Consider the following 22,142-nt stretch of genomic DNA (forward strand, 5'->3'; position numbering starts at 1 on the left):
ATGGGGAGAGCAACAATGCAAACCAACCAGAGCTCCCAAGGTCTAAACAGCTAGCCTGGGAACACACATGGAGGGACCCATATCTCTAGCTGTACATGTAGAAGAGGATGGACTTGTTGGGCATCAGTGGGAGAGGAGGGCCTTGGTCCCTTGAAGGCTGGATACCCCAGAGAGGGGAATTTGAGGGTGGGGAGGTAGGAGTGGGTGGATGGGTGGGGGCATACCCTCATAGAAATAGGAGGAGGGAGGTTGGGTTAAAGGGTTTCAGGGGAGAATGGGGAAAGGGATAACATTTGAAATCTAAGCAGCTTTCAGTATTTCCAGTTGTGTCTTTCACATCCATTTCAAACTCAGTGTGACTGTGGATTAATGGCTTTGCTCTATAGACCTGTTCCTCCCTGGGTTTTTAGAGCCCCACCAAAACAAATGCTGGTCTTAACCAAACATACAAGTTATCTTTTTATTTATTTTATCCTATAAATTGATTACCAGGTTCCTTTCCTTTCCATTTACTTTCTTCATATTTTCCTTCCTTCCTTTTTCCTTCCTTCCCTCTATCACTCCATCCACTCTATTTATTTATTTCTCTCTCTTTCTTTTTTGTTTTTTCTTTCTTTCTCTCTCCTCCTCCCTCTTTTCCCTGCCTCATTTCCTGTTTCTTTATTTATCCTCCTTCTATTTAAAATTAAGTATCATATAAAATAATGGTTTATTATGACTTTTCCATACATGTATGTACTTAATACTTGACATTTATTCATTCTTCATGCCCACCCTCAACTCCCATACCCTCCCACCCTGGTACTTTTCCTCTTCTTCACTCCAGATAGCCAGTCTGTCTTCGTTACTTTCCTTTGATTTGCTTAGATACCATGACCAAATCAAACTTATAAAGGAAGGAATTTATTTGTGGCCTATGGTTTCACAGGGCTAGAGTCTGAGACCATCATGGTAGGAAGCATGGCAGCAGGCAAACAGGCATGGCACTGAAGTGGTAGCAGGGAAATATACCCAGGAATCTATTAGAACTTTTGAAACTCCAAAGCCCAGACTCGGTGACACAGTTTCTTCAGCAAGTCCACACTTCCTAATCCTTCCCAAATATGATCTCAATGGGTGCCATTCTCATTCAAACCACCATTTACCCTTTGGTTTCATGTCACAAGCATATAATTACCGTCTCCTTTTTTCCTCTCACCCTCCTCCCCATTAAGATTTCTATCTTTGATTTCACCCTATACTAGTTTCATAAAAGACAGATGCACTAACTTCCCACACATGCATATATATGCAAACATACACACATTTAAATTTAGATTCTGCATGTGAAATAAATCCTTGGAGCTTATCCTAAGTCAATCTTATTTCATTTAAATGATCCGTAGTTTCATTCATTTCCTGAAAATATTATGATTTTATTTTTTCTCACTGCTGAGTAAAATCCCACTGTATGTACTACATTTTATTTACTCATTCATCATTAGATAGGCATCTAGGTTGACTCAGTTTTGTGTCCTTGACCCCTCTGGTTCCTACAATCCTTCCTTCACTCTTATGTGGAGTTTCCCTGGTTCCACTTAGTATTTGGCTGTAAGTCTCAGCATCTGCTCCCATCGACTGTTGGAATTAGGATGAGACTTTTCTGATGATGATTTGGCTGGGCAACAATCCATGAGTATATCAGAATATCATTAGGAATCATTCTGTTGACTTTTTGTTTTAATTGCCAGTTGTGTTGGGTTTTATCCTGGATCTCTGGGCTGCCCTACCTGTGCTTCTTGACCATCTGGACAGTGTTGATCATGGGCTCCTTATCCTGGCATGGGTCTCAAGTTGAACCAGTCATTGGTTGGCCATTCTCAAGAGTTCTGTGCCATCACTATTCCAGCAAACCTTGCCTGTAGGACAGAATGTAGGTAGAAGGTTTTGTGGCTAAGTTGATGTCCCAGACTCACTGCCAGGAGCCTTGCCTGGTTATAGAAGATGGCCAGTTCAGTCTCTCTATCCCTCATTACTAGGAGACTTCACTAGGGTCACTCTTTTAGATTCCAGGGACTTTCTACTGCACTGTTTCTATATTGCCCCCAAATGCCTCCTTCCAATTCCAGTACTGTGTCCCTCCATCCTTCCCACCACACTATCTGATCCCACCAGGTTAGCACTCAATTATATTCTTATGGAACTAGAAAAAGATACTAAAATTCATATAGAAACACACATATAGAAACACATGAGAGAGAGAGAGAGAGAGAGAGAGAGAGAGAGAGAGAGAGAGAGAAGAAACTCAGGAAATCAAAACAATCCTAAGCAGAAAAAGGAAAATGAAGTAATCAATATATAATCTCAAATTATACAGGCAACACAAACTGTATTGTATTAGCTTGGACACATTTAGGATAACGGAATAGATACCTAATTTTTAAAACATATATTGGTATAAACACTGACTCCTCTCCTCTCCTCTCCTCTCCTCTCCTCTCCTCTCCTCTCCTCTCCTCTCCTCTCCTCTCCTCTCCTCTCCTCTCCTCTCCTCTCCCCTCCCCTCCCCTCCCCTCCCCCCCCTCCCCTCCCCTCCCCCCTCCCCTCCCCTCCCCTCCCCTCCCCCCCCCTCCCCTCCCCTCCCCTCCCCTCCTCTTCTCCTCTCCTCTCTTCTCTTCCTTTCTCTATACTCTATTCCACTCAGCTCACTGCCTCCAACCCCCCATTGTTTCTTGTGCTTGTTGGGTCATTTTGGAGCCTCCTCTGGCCTGGAACTCGCTTGCACACCCTGGGTTGCCCTCAAGCTGTCAGCAATTGCCCTGCCTTCTGAACACATGGATTTCAAATCTGATTGGTTTGAAGAGGTTAGTTTCTAAAAGGAATCTATCTTTCCCTTGGCTAACTCATCCTCCAGTCCAGCTTTAGTTATCTTTTACCAGTGTGATAACACATGTATCTTAGCTTGCCATTTGCTGATGCTCTAACCTGTGTAGACCCAGCCTTTTCCTTCTTGCCCTTGCTTAAAATGTGCTTCATGAGGCAAACCCACTCCAGCCCTTTATGGTCTGCTACCTGCATAAAGTCCTGGCATCACTCTATTCCCCCAGCCCTCTATCCCATATTTACTGCTTTGCCTGTTTCTGTTCATAAGGTTCAGCTTCCATGAGCTCAGCATGGAGGTGATTTTCTTTGATGAGCTTCCCTGAGCATCTTGTGCACTTTGTTATCCCTGCTGTGTGCTGGCTCTTTAGACTTGCTCTGATCAATACTCATAACTCCTGCACAGTTTTATAAGCTGCTTTCTTTTGCAGATGTTAAGGAGGGTAACAGGGTGGTTTTGTTTGTTGTTTTGTCTTATGGTGCTAATATAACATTGAGTACACGTTGACTTGAATTGGTTTCATATAAATTAAAAAAAAATCTTGTCACCTCCAAATGTTCTTCTCATGCTATTATTTTCCATGCTTTATGTCCATGATGTCTCAGTGACATTTACTTTTTCTTCAGAAGATCTAGGGATTAAAATGTTGTCATTGGTTCTTATTTCCAAAATTTCTAAAATCATATAATACTTAATATTCTTTCATAGTTTCTTGTAGTATTTTGCTATCCTGGAGCTATGAGTTAATTAGAGTATATATTTTAACATCTAATTTTGTTCTTCATTGCACCTCCACCCCAATCTGTTGCTTGCATTTGCCAATGTTTCCTTTCTCTGATTGTATACAGACTTTATTGTGGTGGGAAAAAATGTGATGAGGGAGGCTGCGAATTTAACCCTTACAGTTATCATCTAGGAATTACATCTCTTTTTAGTTTTTGGTCTAATGCAGCATATAGACTTTTCAATTGTCTTAGGCTTATTTACATATTCAACAAATCAGACCTTGAGTCTGCCTTCTGGTTAGTGAATGGATGGGGTGGGGTGACATAAAAGCTTGAACAATGAAGGCTGGCCAACCAATCTGCCTGGGTTTTGTAGGTTGCACACAAAGTGTGGTCAGGATAGAGGGCTGTGTTCCACATTAGTCTTCAGACACAGGAGTATGCAGAGGTGGTTGGGAATCAGTGGGTAAAGTCATCACTTCTCAGCTTCCTATGTGTATTCTTTTCAACAAGCCTCACTTTGTTTCCACATCAATACAATGAACACAATGGTATTTATGTCACAAGGTCATTGCCAGTCATACGCAAGTGCTCAGTAAGCCCCACTTTAAACATGTCTGTGCAGTGTCTGTTATTTAAAAAACAACACATAGGCATTCTATAATCAAAGAGACGGCTTTAGGTTTCTACATTCCTGAAAAAATATGCCTAGGAAGATGATCACATGTGATCAGATGTAATGATCTAATTTCTGAAGAAAGTGGAATAATTTCCAATGATCATATCACGTTTTGCTAATCCAGTAGAATCCCCTGGAGGGCACAGAATCTGGAGCCATTTGTAACCTCAGCTTTGATTCAGCATGTCCCCATGTCCTCTGATTTCCCCTTCTGGGAAAGGAAAGGTTAATGTTCTTGTTGATCACCTTGATTCTTAGATCTTGCTTAATACCCTCTCCTGTCGTGCTTGCGTTCAGTTTTTACCTATGCAACTGCTCTTAATGTGTTAGTGTTCAAAGTATGAGGCACCCCCTGCCTCTGTGAATGCAAAAGTAAAGAAGAGTTCAAATGGAAATTTTGGCCTAGCTTTTCGTCTAATAATCACCTAACTCTCCTTCCCAGGGATAAATAGGCATAGCATCACTAATAGTATCATTCAGTCCTTTAACAAAACACCCCACGAGACAGGAGGATTTCAAGATGTATTATCCTCTTCTGACTATGGAGGCTACAGAAGCAAAACAGAAAATCATCTAAAAATCACAGTGAACCCCCAAGCTGCAGAACACCAATAGCAACACTATTTGATCATTTAGATTAATGAATAATAAAAGGGTACATTGATACATGTTTGTGCATCAGTAAATGGTCAACGAACAATCCAGAATAAAGAGCCTTGATTGGTAGCATTTGCACAATTCATGATGAACAGAGTGTCATTCGATGCTATAAAGTGTGCTGAACTTAGAGTTGTGAGTGAGGCCAATAGGTTCTTATGAGCTGCTGTCAGTGAGCCCTATCCAGTACCAGGTGTCTAGACATAAGAGAAAAGACAGACCTCAACCTGCCTTCCTATCTAATAAATGCACAATTATTTTTCAATAACCTTGTTAAGTAGTTGTATCATTCTAATAATGCATTCTTTCTAAAGGAGGCTTTCTAGCTAGATTCATGAGGTTTGCAGAAGGGATAACATGGTGTAAAAAGTACAACTCAAGTAGCAGGATGGGTAAAAGAGAATCCTTCTTCACAGAGGAAAACAAAATAGAAACAAGTAGCATTTTAACACAATAGTTAAGTGTGTTGCACAGCAGTAGCTGGTCCCTTTGGGGGAACTGTGATGTTGTTACTGAGGTTCTTCTACAGTGAATTTGTACCTTAACTAAGTCTACACATAGATGCAAACAGGCATTTGGAAAGTCATGGAGGACAGTTAGCGAGCTGTGCTCTCCAGAAACACAAGAGTGATTATATCAAGTATTCTGATGTTCTACAGCCCATTACTATGATAATGTAAGAAATGTTCAAAGTTTATAAAAGACCGAAAGTTTTCTTCCTTCCTTTTTCAGATTTCTTGTTGCTTTACTCAGAAGGCAGAATATTTAACTGCTTTTGAGGCACTTTTTGGTTCTTTCCCGCTCCCTTTCCTTCTCCCTCCCTCACGTGCACACATGCATGCACGCACACTCACATTGGAAAGCATAGTAACTGCATAAAATATCATTATATAGTGGGTGGTAACAGGTTCTCAGAAAGTCTAATAATGAGGAGTGTTTTGAGTTCAGGACAACTTTTGAAGAATGCATGCCACCAAAGTTTGTTGTCTCTGCGCAAAAATTTTGATTTTGTCTTGTTTTGTTCAGTATTTAAAAAAAAGATGTGCAAGTATAAATATCCAGGAGTTGCTTGGAGCAACTTTTATGGCTGGCTATTATACATCTGGCTTAGGAAATGGGTAATTATAGAGGTTTCATTTCTCAGTTGTTCAGATTTGGTAATATTTGGAGTTTAATGCAGGGTTTTTGTTAATATGTCAAGATATGAACCCTCAGGAAATTCAAGCTACTGATAAACAGGAGTCAGGGAATCAGTGCTTATTCTCACTGGTTGTTTGATGGTTGAACAAATCCTTTGTGGGTACTATACATCTAACTGTTCTATACAGCATTTGGCCACTATTAAGCAACTAGGGCAGTAAATTATTATGCCTATTTGGAAGTTTTAGCAATAAATACATTATTATTCTAATGAATCATATCATTTAATTAACAAGAATCATTCCCGTGGCTATAAAATTGTCTCAGTGATTAAGAGCACTGACTGTTCTTCCAGAAGAACTGGATTCCTATCCTCCACACATATATGGTAGCTCACAACTTTGGGTTAGTTTAGTCCTAGGGGACCCAATGCCTTTTTCTTTCCTCCAAGGGCAGGGCACTTGTGGTGTGTACATGTATACATGGAGGGAAACATATATACACATAAATACCACACAATAGATAGATAGATAGATAGATAGATAGATAGATAGATAGATAGATAGATGGATAGATAGATAGATAGATAGATGATAGATAAAATTATTTTTAAAAGAGTCATTCTTTTTGGAGGATGGAGCTCTTGTTATAATTCTTATGCACGGCTCTACACCTATGAACACATGCACAGAACCAACTGAGTCCAATGAGTCAGTGTCCACTACCGCAACAAAAAAATACATGCAGTTGGGAGCGGAAAGTGTTGAGAGAGATATGGGAGAAATTGGACAGGAAATGGGAGGAAATCTAACTACGTTTCATTGTATATCATTCAGCCCTTTAACAAAACACCCTATGAGACAAGACAATTTCATGATGAAAGAAAATGCCACATGTGAGGCTCAGAGCCCTCTTGTGTTTCTGATAGTATATAGGAACTGTTGCCCATGGGACTTTAAGGGTTAACATTTAAAATTGACTGGTTGCCTCCTGATTTCTTGCACATAAAGCCACGCGAAGTTCAGGGAGAGACTTCTTCCCCTAGTAATGAAGCTCTCTGCTGCTAATGGCCCATGCAGACTCCCTTGGCTCCTCCAAATTAGAAATACTTTTGTGCTCCTTTGCTTCATTAACAGTAAAGAGAGGGAGATTGGTGGCTATTTAGGGCACAGGGAAATTGGTGGCTATTTAGGGCAAGCAAAGATTGTAGTAATTATGGTTGGTAAATTCCCTTCATGGTGTTCTTTGACTCTTGATGCTCTCTTGGTGCCTTTCAGAGAAGCCCACCACTGTCAGTGCTGGTGTTTGGCCTAGAAGAATAGGACTTATTCTGACTTCAAAGTTTTGGCCGCTTGCAACGGTCAATCTTACCTGCAGGGAGATGAGCATTTTGCATTTTGATTTGCTTTTTTTAGAATGTGCACTGTGACTCTGCCACCAGCTGTGATGAAGCCATGCTTAATATCTACTTCTTTATTTACACTACAAAAAGTTGGCTTTCATGGCTGCCTAGGAAACTATATCCTGAATGGTTGAGATGGATGAGAGAGGTCTGATAGACTCAAGGGCTCTCCAGAAAGAGCTGGCTTGGCTAAAAGAGGTAAGAAGAAAGGCAGTTTAGAGTCACACCATGTGCTATGGAGGGTCTCTGGTTGACTGAGTGGCCACTATAATGTTATTGTGCGCTGATGGAAGAGAAGAATGTCTAGTGAGTGGCACAAAGGACCCTAAGACAAGTAGAACTTCACTAATGCTATCAGAGTTTTGGCAACATTTAGAGGGGAAAATATTTATAAAAGTCTTAGAAACCGGGGACATATCCTGAGGGTTTTTTTTTTTTTTCTGAAACTGAAATTACAATCTATAGGAACCTAATCTAGAAATTAGCATCCCAGTTGGTTAATAGAAAAGATAATGAAAGAAATTGGCTAAATAACTAGCTCTAGTCAAAATGACTAGGGAGTTCTTGAGACATACTCCTGATCCTGAGAATGAAGAATAATTGCCGGGAAATCTCCCAAACTGATTACATTGAGACATAATAAAATAAGATTTAAATAACTCTTAAGGTAGCATAAATGATAACTAGAAAGCTAATGAGACATGCACTTCTACATTTTTCATTTAGTATTTGGTTTATATTAATTTTGGTGGCCAAACCTGAGTCCGAAATTTCTGACCATTATCTCTGGACAACCTGAGATCCATCCATGTTCCACCTCTCTCTCCATCAACCATTACCTTTGATGACACAATTCTGAGTCTGGCTGGCCAACAATATGGTTTGTGGTTTGTGTATATGTAGGATCTGAAGGGTCTAAGATGGTCAGATGTTCATTTCTTATTCGGCCAGCTCTTTAGGGTACCTGGTGCTCCAGGGACCTGGTTGTGGTAACACTAGGGGAGTACATAGAAATGGGCAACATCTAGAGACTGGAAACCATGAGAAACTCAGTGAAAACTTTGCCTCCTCTAGGAAACTGGAGACTGACTGATCATTGAAAGTAGAAGAACAAAACTCAGGAATGGTTAGAGAAAAGGGAGCTTCAGGTCAAAGGGAGGGTGTTACATTCAAGACTGCCAAAGAACTGAGTGCTCAGATCTTTGCAATTCCTGTGAGTAGTGCAATATCCTTCTGAAGACCAGCTATGCTTGTATTGTTCCTGATGATCATAGAGTCAAGTATAAAAATGAGCTGGTGATATGTTATCATAGTTTGAATGAGAAATGCCCTTTAGAGGGCATCAAGTGGTATTTGAAGCTTACATTTGAAGATGAAAGCATTTAGCTTCCTGTTCATCCTAGCATGCCTGATACTTGCTGTCATGCCTCCCTATCCTTATGGACTCTCATCACTCTAGAGCCAAAAGTAAACATAACTCCTTTTCCTTCTTATATAAATTGCTTTGATCATGGTATTTTATCATAGTAAGAGAAAAGTAACTAATGTGTATTCTGATCTCTGGAGAGAAGCTATTGGCTCTGCAAGGTCACTGATGATACTAGTATTACTTAGCTGCTATAGAGAAGGAAGTTGAGGCTCCCAAAGACATGTTGCTGTTCATAAGAAAGAAGCATGAGGAGGAAGTTAAAGACTTATTATAAAAGATTGAGAACTTTGGGTTGATTATGAAGATATGTGTCCCCAAACATCAATACCTCAGATCGTGGTGGACCTCTAGGGCAATATAATGAGTTGGCTCAGGACAAGGAACAAGAGATAGAAATGTACTTGTTGCAGCATATTGAGGACAGCATAATGGTGTCCCCTTTATAGTCCTTAGAGAATTACATCTGCTCAGTGACTTATGGAGCTTAGGTGATAATTGTGAAGCCAAGAGGCAGAGTCTACTGCTTGGAGATTAGTGATGAATTTGACTTCAGTGAGATTTAAAAACACAGCCTGTTTACTGTGCTTTGCATGTGGAGCTACTCAAAAGGTTTTGCTACATATTGGTGGAAGTCACAAAAACCTAGGTGAGCGGTGTCATGAGGCTGAGAACACCAAGGCCCTATGGAACATCACAGGCTATCTGGATTCCAAGCACCACTCACTATTGCCTTTTGGAAGATAAGGAAGGTTTAAATCCTCATGATAACCTAGGCGGGGCAACAATTATCTAACTCTCACAAGAGATCACTGTCTATAGGATCTGGCAGGATGGTGTCTGTAGTGAATACCTACAAAGTTCTGAAGTACTAAGTTAGCAAACGTAGGAAACCCTTTCAGAACCAAAGACCATAATAATTAAGAGGTCATTGAACATCTACAAAAGAAAATTAAGCTGTTTCTGCAAATGGTTCAATTGCCAGAACCTGGGTAGAATAGAAGAGATATGAGTTCATGTGGAAACCCCAGAGGTTTTGTAAATCATGACCAACTTCAAGCACATTGTTCATGCTATGAAGAGGGTTTCCAACCACCACATATAAGTGTATGGGCCACTTAGGTAAATGTTATGTAGCTTTGAGTGGACTTAGCAAATTCTAGTAATTTATAATCAACTGCTAATCTTTTATTAACAAGTTTAGACATCTCCCCCTACTTGTATGGTTTTTCTGTATAGACACCTTCATTGCAGAGAAATATCACAAAGTAGACAGCATATTTTGACACACTTAGTAATTGATCATCCACTCAACAAATATCTTTTGAATTGTTATTGTGTGAAAGAAAGTTTCATTTAATGCATCAAATCATTAATTAGAGGTTCAAACAATTTGGAATCCTATTCCAAATTGGACTATGGTGTTTTACTACAGCCAACAGGTTAATCTCCTTGGTGTTTCTTGCTTAAAATGTATCTCTCCTCTTATCACGTTCATTTTACATTCATTTCTTAGATATATGTTTTTATTTTTTAATGTATTAGCTGGACAAATTATGTGTACACTTTTTTTTAGGACTCATAGCTCTATTCTAAAGGTTTTTCTAAATACTATCATTTTATTTGCATGTGGTCACTTACACCTGTGGTCCTAGCTGTAAAAAGGCTGAGACTGAGAAATCAAAGCTGGCCCAAATAGTGCATTCGGTGTCATCCGGGGCTGTGTGATGAAACCCTGTCTCAAGCACTAATAATATTAAAGGTTGTACCTTTAAAGTTCTACAGATGGAGCAGGAATGCAGCATTAAGGGGGAACAGGGACAGGATGTAATACTATGGTGGAGTCTAGGTATTGGATTTGAAGTTGTAACAAGCTTCCTTCAGGTTCATTCTAGCTCTAAGAATTTAAACTAAGACCTGTCTAGCAGTTCAAACCCAAATCTCAGTAGAAGTAGATGAGGTAAACCCTAAGTATCTAAAACCAAAAGACAGAAAATTTCTGCCTTCAAGTTTATAATGATCCAGGTAACACTACATAGACAAATCCTGGGACAGAATAGGTTGTTGCAGCCCGAGCCACCCCACGTTGGGGGCCAAAAATGTTGAGAACCGCTCTACCCCACGCTTGGGGGCCAAAATGTCGCTGATCACTCTATCAATATTGGAACCTGCACTGCCAAAAGCCTTGGGGGCTAAACTGTTAGAGCCCACACTGCCCCAAGCTGCTCCGGTCTGCGGATCGGGGTTCAGCAAGAGAGTGAGGACAGTTGCAAGGAATGGAGACCAGACAGAGTGTGATTCAATCCCGTTTATTCTTCAGTCTCTCTTCCTAGTCCAAGTCCCAAGTCTTGAGTTCCTAGTCCTTAGTGCCTCCAAGTTCCAAGTTCTAGCCTCGAGTCTCATCCAAGATCAAGTGTCTAATCCTAGTTGCCTGTCTCAAGTCTCAAGTGCCTACTCCAAGTGCCTAATACTTAATAATAATTTCTGTCTGCCTCTCGCCTTTTATATGTCTCACTTCTAAGCCACGCCTCTAAGTCACACCCTTAAGTCACGCCCTTAGGTCTTGTCTCTAAATCATACCTTTAAGTCTCACACACCCAAGGGAAGATCCTGGGTATCTAAAACAAGATGTTATCAGAGTGTGCTCAGCTGTTGTAGGCTGTTGTAATCAGGTCTCTTGTCAGGGTATATGGCTCAAGATTGCTGCAAGGATGATAGCTGCCTTCTGTTGGCTCCCCACAAATAGTTCGTTTATTCCAAATGCCCAAAGATTTTTTGATCCTTCTTATTTCACTAATGGGAGAAGCAAATAGGTTTAATAACACACACACACACACACACACAAAATTCTAAGTCGATGCTCTGTAACACAAAAGCTTATACTCATATTTTCAAAGGACAAAATATCACAGATAACCTTCCCAGACATACTGAACCATTGGCTTGTAACCACACACACACCATAGCAACCCAAGAGAGACCATGGGAAAATCCCAAATGCACTGAAACCTTATGAAACATCTTTGTGATTTTATTTTGTAACAGATTGTGTGATTTTCAAATGTGTACTTTATACATAACAATTCTGTCTCAATGAGAAAAGGCTGATTCATTTGTCAGTTTACACATTCAATCACGTGGTAAGGGATCAAGGATATATTGTCTCCACGCTGAAAGAAAGCAAGCCAAGATTTAACTGGTTAGTTAGTAAGCTCCAAGTTCACACACACACACACACACACACACACACACACACACACACTGATGTATATAGTTCACATTTGTAATTTATGTCTAATATTTTACATTTTATTCTAACTTGCAAAAGCACCTTTTTCTATTTGTTTATTTGAAAAACATTAGTTCACTTCCTGTTGCTGTGCCAAGAAAGCATGATTAAAAATAACTTGTGGAGTTGAGGGTTTATTTGGTTTATGTGCCCCTATCACAGTCTGTCATAAAGGAAACTCAAGGCAGGCATCTGGAAGCAGGACCTGAAGCAGAAGCCATGGAGAAGTGCTGGTTTGCTCTCATGTCTAGCTAAGTTTGCTTTCTCAAACAGCTCATGAGCACTTGCTCAGAGGTGACACTGTAAGGCCCCACGAAGGGAGGACCTTACCCAAGTCTCGGTAATTCATGGCTGCCCATTAACTGTAAGATACCAAACTTGATGTAATCAGCAAGAGGTATATTTTAATCAGTATACTGAGGTCAAGACCTGTAGCCCACGCAGGGGCAATGGGGTCTGACCCTGGGGCTTTGGGGACAGAGAGAATTTAAAGCCCCAAACCACAACTCAGGGGGGGGACCACAACCCAGGGGGAGTAAGGGAGGGCTATTGGAGAGCACCTGTGCAAAGTCCCAGACTATTATTTAGTTTGTAACAGGGTACAAAAAACAGGTTATCCTCTAAGAGCCTATACATAATCAGCCATCTATCTTGTGGTCAGCCAAGTTCCTGGTATCCAGGGTGCACAGGCACGCTAACTTGAACTCGCAGCTCAAACCCTATTCAATCTATCTTATGGTCAGTTTTTAGTTCCTGGTACCCATGGTGCACGGTCACGCTGACCTGAACTCTCAGCTCTGAACTCCTATCTTATCTATTTTGTCTTGTGGATAGCTAGTTTCCTAGGACCCAGAGCACAGAACAAGCTGATCTGCACTCTTGACTCCATCTGTGGAAGGTTTAAAAATTTTGAACTCTTTCAACACTACCCATGGTGAGCTGGGCCCTGCACATCATTGATTAAGAAAATGCCCCACAGACTTTTTAACAAAGCAGTCTTAAGGAGGTATCTTCACAAGCATGACATGAGAGCTAGGGTCATTTGGAAATACAGAACTGTTTATATTGGATAGTTTTGAAAACTATCCAATATAAACAGAATCTTTTTTTTTTTTGTGGCTCAGGGAGACCTGCAACTTGAGATCCTCTGCCTCAGTTTTCTGGTTGCCCAGGTATTGAATATTCCCCTTTGCCTATAGGTGTGAGGACACTTCCCTATAATTTCAAGCACTTAGGAGGCAAAGGTTGGGATTCACTTAAAGTCAGGAGATCATGGCAAGTTTGTTGGTGTAGTGAGAACAATCTCTCCCACGTGGAGTCTTCCTTCTTATCATATACCACAGGGCTATAAAGTGGGTCTAGATACATATGTCATGGTGAAAATTTCTCATGTAGTTTAAACAAATGGAGAAAAATATCCATCTATTTATTGACCATTAAAAATCTTTTCCTTATTTTTTAGTTTTTTTCACTTATTTTTTGAGTCTCAATTTTGACTAAATATATTTATGTTCTTTTTAATTAATTAACTTATTTTATGTATATAAGTACACTGTAGCTGTCTTCAGACAAACCAGAGAAGGTCGTCATATCTTGTTACAGATGGTTGCAAACCACCATGTGGTTGCTGGGAATTGAATCTCTGGAAGGACCTCTGGAAGAATAGTTAGTGCTCTTAACAGCTGAGCCGTCTCTCCAGATGATATATTTATGTTCTAATAAAATCTCACTTTCTGGGATGAGCTATACAGAATGAATAAGAAGATATAGGTGTTACCATGATCTGTTTCAGTTTCTTCATTTGGTGAAATGCGTTCTCTGCCTATAACCCTTTATAAAAGTTAGCAAGATGGCACAGACTGCTTTTCTGAAGTCATATTCCACCAGTCTGCATCTGTAACACGTATAAACAGGACCAATGTGTGTACAGCCCTGGTCTGACATGGAAGCCACCAAGGGAAAGAAAGAAGTATGTCTGACCCAAGGTTAGTACAATCTGTGGTTTTAAAGAAGCAAACCCAAGAACATCAAGGTGCAGCAACAGCAGTATGTTCTGTGCAGTAGGCCAGACTCTGGGAGAGACGCCAAGATCTTCATTCCAGGAAACACCACAGAAGCTGTTTTTCCTAGGCAGTTAGAGAAGGGTACTGAAGAGTTGTGTCACATCAGGTTCTGTTCTCCTGAAAGCTCTGATGGGAATATCAAAGTACTCATAATAATTGTTTTGTTGTTAACAAGCTTGCTACATGACCAAGTTTTTACTGTAGACATTTGTTAGATTACATTTTATTCTGGCCCACATGGATTCCTTAAGGTGACATTTATTAGTGGTTTCAGGTACGAATGTTACTTACCTAGTTCCACCATGACCATGTAATATGTACGAGCCTTCTGGTGACAGTCTTCTAGTGGGCTGTTTTGACCTCCATAGCTTGTGTACACTTCTGTAGAAACATAGGTAGAAGCCATGCAGCACCACCATCTGTTCTCACACAGAGAACAGAAGAGGAGGGCTTTAGATGTAGAATGGGAAAATTACCATAGAATTAATTGTTTTTAGATTTTTATTCATTCATTTATTTTAAATATATATGTGTGTTTTGCCTGCATGTATATCTGTGCAGTATTCATGGACTCTGTAAGATGGAGTTGAATCCCCTGAAGTTGGAGTTACATGTAGTCGTTAGCAGCCCTCTAGGTACTGAGATTCAAACCCAGGTCCTACGGAAGAGCAGCAAGTACTCTTAACTGCTGAGCTATTTCCTGGCCTCTCCTTGGGATTCTTATTTACTTTACTTTTTTTTCTGGTTATTTCACTGTAGAGCTAACAGCCTTGATATTCCTAAGAATTTAACCATGACTGACATCAGAAATAAGACCATCACTGTCACTTATGTGGATGACACACTGTCTAACTATTATGGTTGGATGGCTCTACTCTTGGATCAGGAGACCTACTCGCTGCAGTTCGAGGGCCCTTGGATGGACAGATCGTTGCAGGTAACCCCTTCTATTGGTATTTTTTTACACACTAAGGGGTTCTCTATACTTTTGTAAAGGATTGGGCTGCAAATATTATCCCATGTTTCTGCAGGAAGCTGCAGCAGTTTTTTGCTGTGTGGTTTGTTTGTTCACTTGAAAATTTTGGTATTTAAATCCCATCCTGAATGCAAAACTAGTTCTTCTAGAAATGTTGAATTGAGTAATTTGATGAGAAGTAGCCCTTAAGCCTTTCCTATAACGTCTTTAAAAAATTATAGGCAAAAACCTAACTTACCCCTGTTTTAAGGGTTAGTAGGCAGAGAGAATTTCTTAACTGGGCATTTGCATGTTTCATACTGCCACCTTGTGGCTCAAGATGAATTTGCAAATCTCTGCTTCTCCAAGCTGGACTGGGTGGAAAGAATTGAACTGCTAGGGGTAATAGCTAGGTAGGAAGTGGGTACATTTTAAAAAATGATAACAACAAAACAACAACAACAACAACAACAATGAATAAGTCATGAAATAAATTTTAAGAGGAAAAAGTAATTCAGTGTGTTTCTTTAAGTTTATTTCCCTATGACATGTGGGTGGGGTTATTTTTGTTGTTGTTGTTGTTTTTCTGTGTCCCGTGTAACAAGGTCCACATAGTTGTAATTGTGTATCTTGGGTAAACAGGAGGGACACATCTTGTCCCATTGCTCCATGGCCCTCAGAAAGGATATCCTGCCCGCTGGTTCTTTTTGTGGTCCTTGGGTTTACCATGAGAACACTCAAGAGGATTTCCCCAAAGCTAAGGGGGATGAGGATGTGGCACAGGAGGGTGTGTGTCCTGGCTCAGCTCTCTTCTGTCATGTGGTGCATGGGAAGGTGCAGCATGCTTTAGACTGGTATGGTGAGATCAACAATTACTGGGCTCTTGGGGTTGAATGGATCAAAGGCACCTCATGCTACGGATCGTGGCTCAGGAGCGTCAACGATTGCTGTGACTGGCACACAGTTCCTACCACTGCTCTCCTCTGTGTGTCCTGAGGGTAGGTGGGAAGGAATGTAGAGTTCCCCCTTTCCCTACAGCTGCCTGACCTGAGAGAAATCAATTCACTTGTCTGGGCCGTGGTCTGCTCCTCTGTTAACTGTGGTTGTTATAAACAAGAGGAACCCCATGGCTTTTTTTTTCAGTTTTTACAGTTAATGAGTTTGTAGCCCCACTGTGAACTTCATATGAAATAGATTCAAGTCGGCCTGTTTCTCACACAGAATGTGTGGCTTGGAGTTGATCTGTCCTGTTGATAAAATTACTCCTTTTGAGGGGAGGGCGTCTCCTCCATCACTGATGTTGGTTTTCTTCCCCCTTTCTCTCTCACTTCAGTACTCAGCAACATTTGACAGCTTTGCCCCTGGAAATTACCTTCTGCTAATGCACAGGGACTTGCCACCATATCCCGACATCCTCCTCAGATGTGGGAGTCGGGTGGGTCAGTCACTTCCATCTCATCCTTTGCCCAGTCAAGACGGAGCCTGTGATTGGTTCTTCAACAGGAAGTTGAGGCAGCTCACCTACCTGGGTAAGTATCTGCCTGCAGAGGTATCTTTCAGGGCATATGGGCAGAAGTTTTCTTTATTCTTGAATTTTAGCATTTGTGCTGTGAAATAAATACAAGGGTGACAGCTGTGCTATGTGCTTTAATGAAATGGATAGGCTTTAAATTCAGATCGTGTGGGTTTAAATCTCAGTCCTAAGACTCAGTATTTATCACCCACTATATCCTAACATCTTCCTGTGATTGTCATAATTGAATACTTCTACAGAGATAAATAAAATTGTGTATATTTCATTAGAAGGTGGTGGGTGATGAGTAGATATTCTACAATGTAGTACCCTTATTTGTAAAATAATAATAGGATCTCCATTAAAGGGTATGGGATTAAATAAAAGGTGGAATGTAAAATTCTTTATCCAAGTCTTAACCTAGATCATGCTTAATATGTGTTTATTTTTTAATTTTATTTATTTATTTTTATTGGGTATTTTATTTACATTTCAGATGCAATCCCCTTTGCCCATTTCCCCTCCCCAGAGAACCTCTATTCCATCCCCTCTTCTCATTTTTGCTTTTATACAATTTTTAAAAATGTTAATCAAAGGCTTTATAAATTTGGTAATGCTCAATAACAAGATGTCCATATAATCAGAAGTGTAACCCAATACCCAACCTAGTTATATCAACTATCTTTGACTGGCTAAGACACACAAACATCTGCCTCCATGTTCTCCACCTCCCCTCTCTCCCTCTCTCTCTCTCTCTCTTGTCACCTAGCTCCTCTTCTCCTTCTCCTCCTCCTCTCCTTACTCCTCCTCTTCCTCTCCTTACTCCTCCCACCTTAGCTCCTCCTACATATCACCCTTCCTGTTAAAATAAAACTTTTCTCTCTAAATGCAATTAGAGCATAACTATACCAATTTGTGACAGTAAGGTACAAGATAGACCTAATACCCAGTTCATCATTTTGTTGACTAACCAGAGCCTCTGCCATCTCTCCTAACTAAAAGACTTAGTTCTGAACCTGGCTTTTTTTCTTGGCTTTAGAATGAGTGTCAGCTAAAAACCATCCTCTCAAATCTTTTCTCTCAAAGTAAATAGCTGGGATTGGCTATGAGACTATAAATCTTCAACCCCGTCAGAAATCCAGAATGACTGAGGTAACTGAAATTATGGGAAGCACAAAGCATAGCTTCTAAAACTTAGTCATTAATATGTGTTTATAATATGAATTTTTAATTTATTTTAAGATAGCATTCTATTTGTAGCAAAAACAATTACAAATTAAGACTGCCTTGAGATGGGGCTGAAAGGATGGTTCAGCAGTTAAATGTTCTTGCTACGCTTACAGAGGATGTGAGCTTGTTACCCAGCTCTACTTCCTGTAACTATGGTTCCAGGGGGTCCAGGAGAACATGACGTCTATGTTCACATTGCTATAATTAGACATATATATATATAATTTTTAAAAAGACTGCTTGGATAGTCTATTCACTCCAGCCAGAATGGCTATCATCGAGAACACCACAACAAATGCTGGCTAGGATGTAATGGCGAAAAAACCCCTTATTCATTCTGTCACAAATGCTAAGTAGTGAGGGCATTATGGAATCAGTATGAAAGTCTGTCTGAAAACTAAATGCAAACTTACTACGTGACCAAGGTATATATCCATGAAAAGACTCTACATCAGCATACCAGAGATGATTGCTTACCTGGGTTTATTGATACACCCTTCACAAATAGCTAGGAAATGGAATCACCCTAGCTTTCCATTAACTGAGGAGTTTAAGGAGAAAATGTGATACACATACACAATTTTATTTATCTCTAAAGAAGAATTCAATTATGACATTCAGAGGAAGATGATTGGAACCAGAGGTCATTATGGTAAGCCTAATAAGCCAGATTCAGAAAAACAAATATTGTGTGTTTTCTCTCATATGTGAAGTCAAGATGTGTGTGTGTGTTTGTATGAGATAGATAGATAGATGGATAGATAGATAGATAGATAGATAGATGTAGAAAAGAGGACTTAAAAAGAGGAAGACATGTTCTACATGGAGGGGAGGTAGGAGTAAGAGAGTATGATGGATTATGTATATCATGAAAGTAGAATAGGGGGTAATTGTAGAGGGGAAGGTACAAAGAGAGAAGAGAGAAGAGAGAGAGAGACAGAGAGAGAGAGAGAGAGAGAGAGAGAGAGAGAGAGAGAGAGAGAGAAGTGAAGAGTTAATAACATGGAGTCTAATGATGTATTCTTTGGAATAGAAAGTCATACTTTCCATAAATCCCACTTCTTTGTATGCTGAACCCAACCAACCACCAACTATCTGGGACTATGAAGATGACAGTCTGGGCAGTTGTGGCTACAGACACAGGGGACAGTACAGAATAGCTGCTGATGCCAAGGAATGATAGCCTCTATGTGACATTTGAGAAGAGAAACTCTGGAAAGCTGCTGAGGTTAGAGAATCAGGATGGTGTGAGATCCATGGACGTGAGGACTGGAGGGTAGGCTGTGTCTGTCCTCAGTTAGGATTAGTTGCAGGCAAAGGAACCTGACACCCTCTGTCATTGCAGTCTGTGGGCTGAAAGATTTCTTTATCTTCTCATGTGTGTGCTTCATGGCATCCCAGTGTTAGGGTCAGGACTGTCCATTTTTGACCTCCTGGAGTTTATCTGGTTTTATGTTTTCCATTCCAATGTCCTTATTTGTCATGAGAACCATGGTGTCCACTTGCATCAGCATCAGCAGTTCATTATTATGATCTAATCAAATGATAGTCATCATCTAGATGGCTATTTCAATATAAGACATTTCATTAGATAGATCCCTACTTTTATTTAAGTGTTTAGCTTTTGTGACCTTTTAGGGTTTAGTGACTGCACCACTTTATGTGTTGGTGTGCAAGAAAGAGGGTCTGATAAAAATCGGTTTCTGCAATGATGGTTTTGTTATAAATTGTTCCTAATAGATTCTGACAAATTCGGGGAGCCTGATCAACATAGCAAGTCTTAGCCACCACCGCAAGCCAGATCTGGCCCCTAAGGATACAGAATAGTAAGCAACTGCTCTGGGTCACTTGTCTCTCCCACTTGTGCATAATCATATGAAAACTAAGTCTGACCTACACAAAAGCCTTGCCACTACTGATTCTTAGTAGCAGCAAAGGGAGAATTGGTGCTTCCCTCTTATAAAAAGAAAACTTCTTGACAAAATGCATTGAAATATACATTCCTTAGACTGAATTTAGCTATGGATATTTTATTTCTAATATGCACTAATCAAATGATAGTCACCATTAGATGACTATTTTGATAGAAGACTTTTTACTAGGTAGGTAAATTTTTACTAATAAATAAGTTTTTGCATCAGAATATCCTCATAGCCTTTCCTTTGCTTATGATTTGGAAAGGAAAAGGAGAGGCCACTGAGGGTTTTGTGAATGTCTAATGAACTTAGAGACCATTGATCCTTGAAGAGGATGCCCAGTAGAAATTTGGGCAGTATCACCTTTTTTATCGTCTTTAATCAATGTGGCAAATGAGTGACTACAGCCACTTACATTCCCATCTCTGATCTGGAATCGAGATGCATACTTCTCTGTATATTAGCTCCCATGCAGCTACATTGGCTATGTGCATTTGACCATTTTTTATTAGTTATTTTATTTATTTATATTTCAAATGTTATTATCCTTCATGGTTTCTCCCCTGCAAATCTTCTATCCCATCCCCCTCCCCCTGCTTTTATGAGGGTGCTTCCCCACCCACCCACCTATTCCTGTCTCATGTTCTAGCATTCCCCTATGCAGGGGCATCAAACCTTCACAGGACCAAGGACATTTGACCATAATTACATATATCCTTTTTGTAAAGTTTACAACTTCTGCAGGAATGCAATGGATATTACTACCATGCACCCTATAGATCTGTGCACATTTCCCAATATCTTAATTGTTGGCATCAGAAGCAAGCCTCAGAATCCAGTGATGACAAAACCCATAGGTTACAGGGAACTGTGTACCTGTTGCTATGGCAACCGCCATATATTCACCTGTCCATCCTCACTCAAAACTATATTTATTGTAGCTGGCACCCCAACATAACCCATAGGAAGTATAGTGCTGAATTTGTATTATACATTTGATAAATTAGTTAGGTCCTTACGTTCATTTATTTGCTTAGTTTTTCTGTTACTGGTAGGATTAATATTAGGATAATTTACGTAAAAGATGCAGATCAAGATTTTGCAGGCATATTCTAGCATGCAAAACATTAGAAGAGTTTCATTTGTAGAAGTTTGGCTCTGTTGAATGGAGACTGCTCAATTTCCTAAAGCATACACAGTCTCAGGTCAGGTTTTTCCGTGTTGTTGTTTTGCACCTAGCTTCTGTTTCCTTCTGAGGCAATGTCTCTGACAACTGGATGGATTTCATTCATTAAATACGTCTCTTTTATTACTATTATTTTCATACAATATACATTGACCATATTCTTTTTCCTCCTCCAACTCCTCCCAGATTCCCACATCTCCTTACCTACTCAACTTCACTGTCTTTCTCAAGCTCTTCCCTGACACAAATAACAAAAAGAAAACCAAACGGAATCTAATAAATAATAATAAAAACAAAAACAAAAAAGTACACAAAATCATGGTTTCTCTATTATTCCTGGGCATGGAGCCTGCCCAGGAGTGTGGCTGATATACCAAGTGATATCCATTGGAGAAAATTGATTTTCCTTTAGTTAGTAAGTACCAGGTGCAAATAGGTTCTTCGTTAAAGGTGAGACTTTGTGTCAAGGTCTTTTTCTCTGTGCTGGAATTTTGTCTGTATTGAACATTAACAGCTTCTAAATGGAGTCTCTTCTGCACTGTTTGCAAACTTACCACATCCCCCAGTAGAAGTTTTTTTTTTTTTTTAAATTTTCTTGCAATTAATTACATCTCTCCAGTTTGACTTCATCACAGAGACTTAAAGTATCTGTCTAACCTGAGGCTCAAGCAAGAATGAGAAAGACCAGGACCCAGGCAGTCTAGCTCCTGGCTCTGGATCCCTCCACTAGAGTGTGCTACCCACTAAATAATCTTTGATCGCCAAACCGAAATGATGGAGAAGGGGCTTCTAGGCAGGCTGCGGAGGAAGAAAACTTCTCACTGGTCCCCAACAACAGTGAATAATATGCCATACACACATCGTGACCCTTCTGTTTCTCTTTTCCAGTGAGGCCAGTTTTGTCTTTGTTCAGCAAACACCTTGATGGAGTGCTGGGTTTCTGAAAGCTCATGGTTTAGGATTTTAATCAGTGTCTGGACAGCTCTTTTACCTAGGACATGGTGTAATCACACCATCCATGCCTCAATACCTTGCCTTCTACAAAGAGGTTCAGAATAGTTGCTTGTCTCTCGGAAATGTGGTAAAAAGCATTTAAATACC

General features: G+C 40.1%; 1 protein-coding gene across 7 annotated transcripts in view; it reads left to right on the forward strand.

Moving 5' to 3' along the window:
• Pkhd1 (PKHD1 ciliary IPT domain containing fibrocystin/polyductin) overlaps positions 1 to 22,142 on the forward strand; it is a 440,341-nt gene that overhangs the window by 218,084 nt on the left and 200,115 nt on the right. For all 7 annotated transcript variants that reach the window (XR_013104680.1, XM_076915223.1, XM_076915219.1 and 4 more), the window contains 2 exons: positions 15,001 to 15,178; positions 16,530 to 16,725. Coding sequence is in view for 6 of the 7 variants with exons in the window: in XM_076915223.1 (XP_076771338.1) it covers positions 15,001 to 15,178; positions 16,530 to 16,725 (374 nt within the window). In the remaining variant the exon portion in view is untranslated. The remainder of the gene's footprint in view (positions 1 to 15,000; positions 15,179 to 16,529; positions 16,726 to 22,142) is intronic.

The sequence above is a fragment of the Arvicanthis niloticus genome, chromosome 17 (genome assembly GCF_011762505.2).
Source record: "Arvicanthis niloticus isolate mArvNil1 chromosome 17, mArvNil1.pat.X, whole genome shotgun sequence".
NCBI lineage: Eukaryota > Metazoa > Chordata > Mammalia > Rodentia > Muridae > Arvicanthis > Arvicanthis niloticus.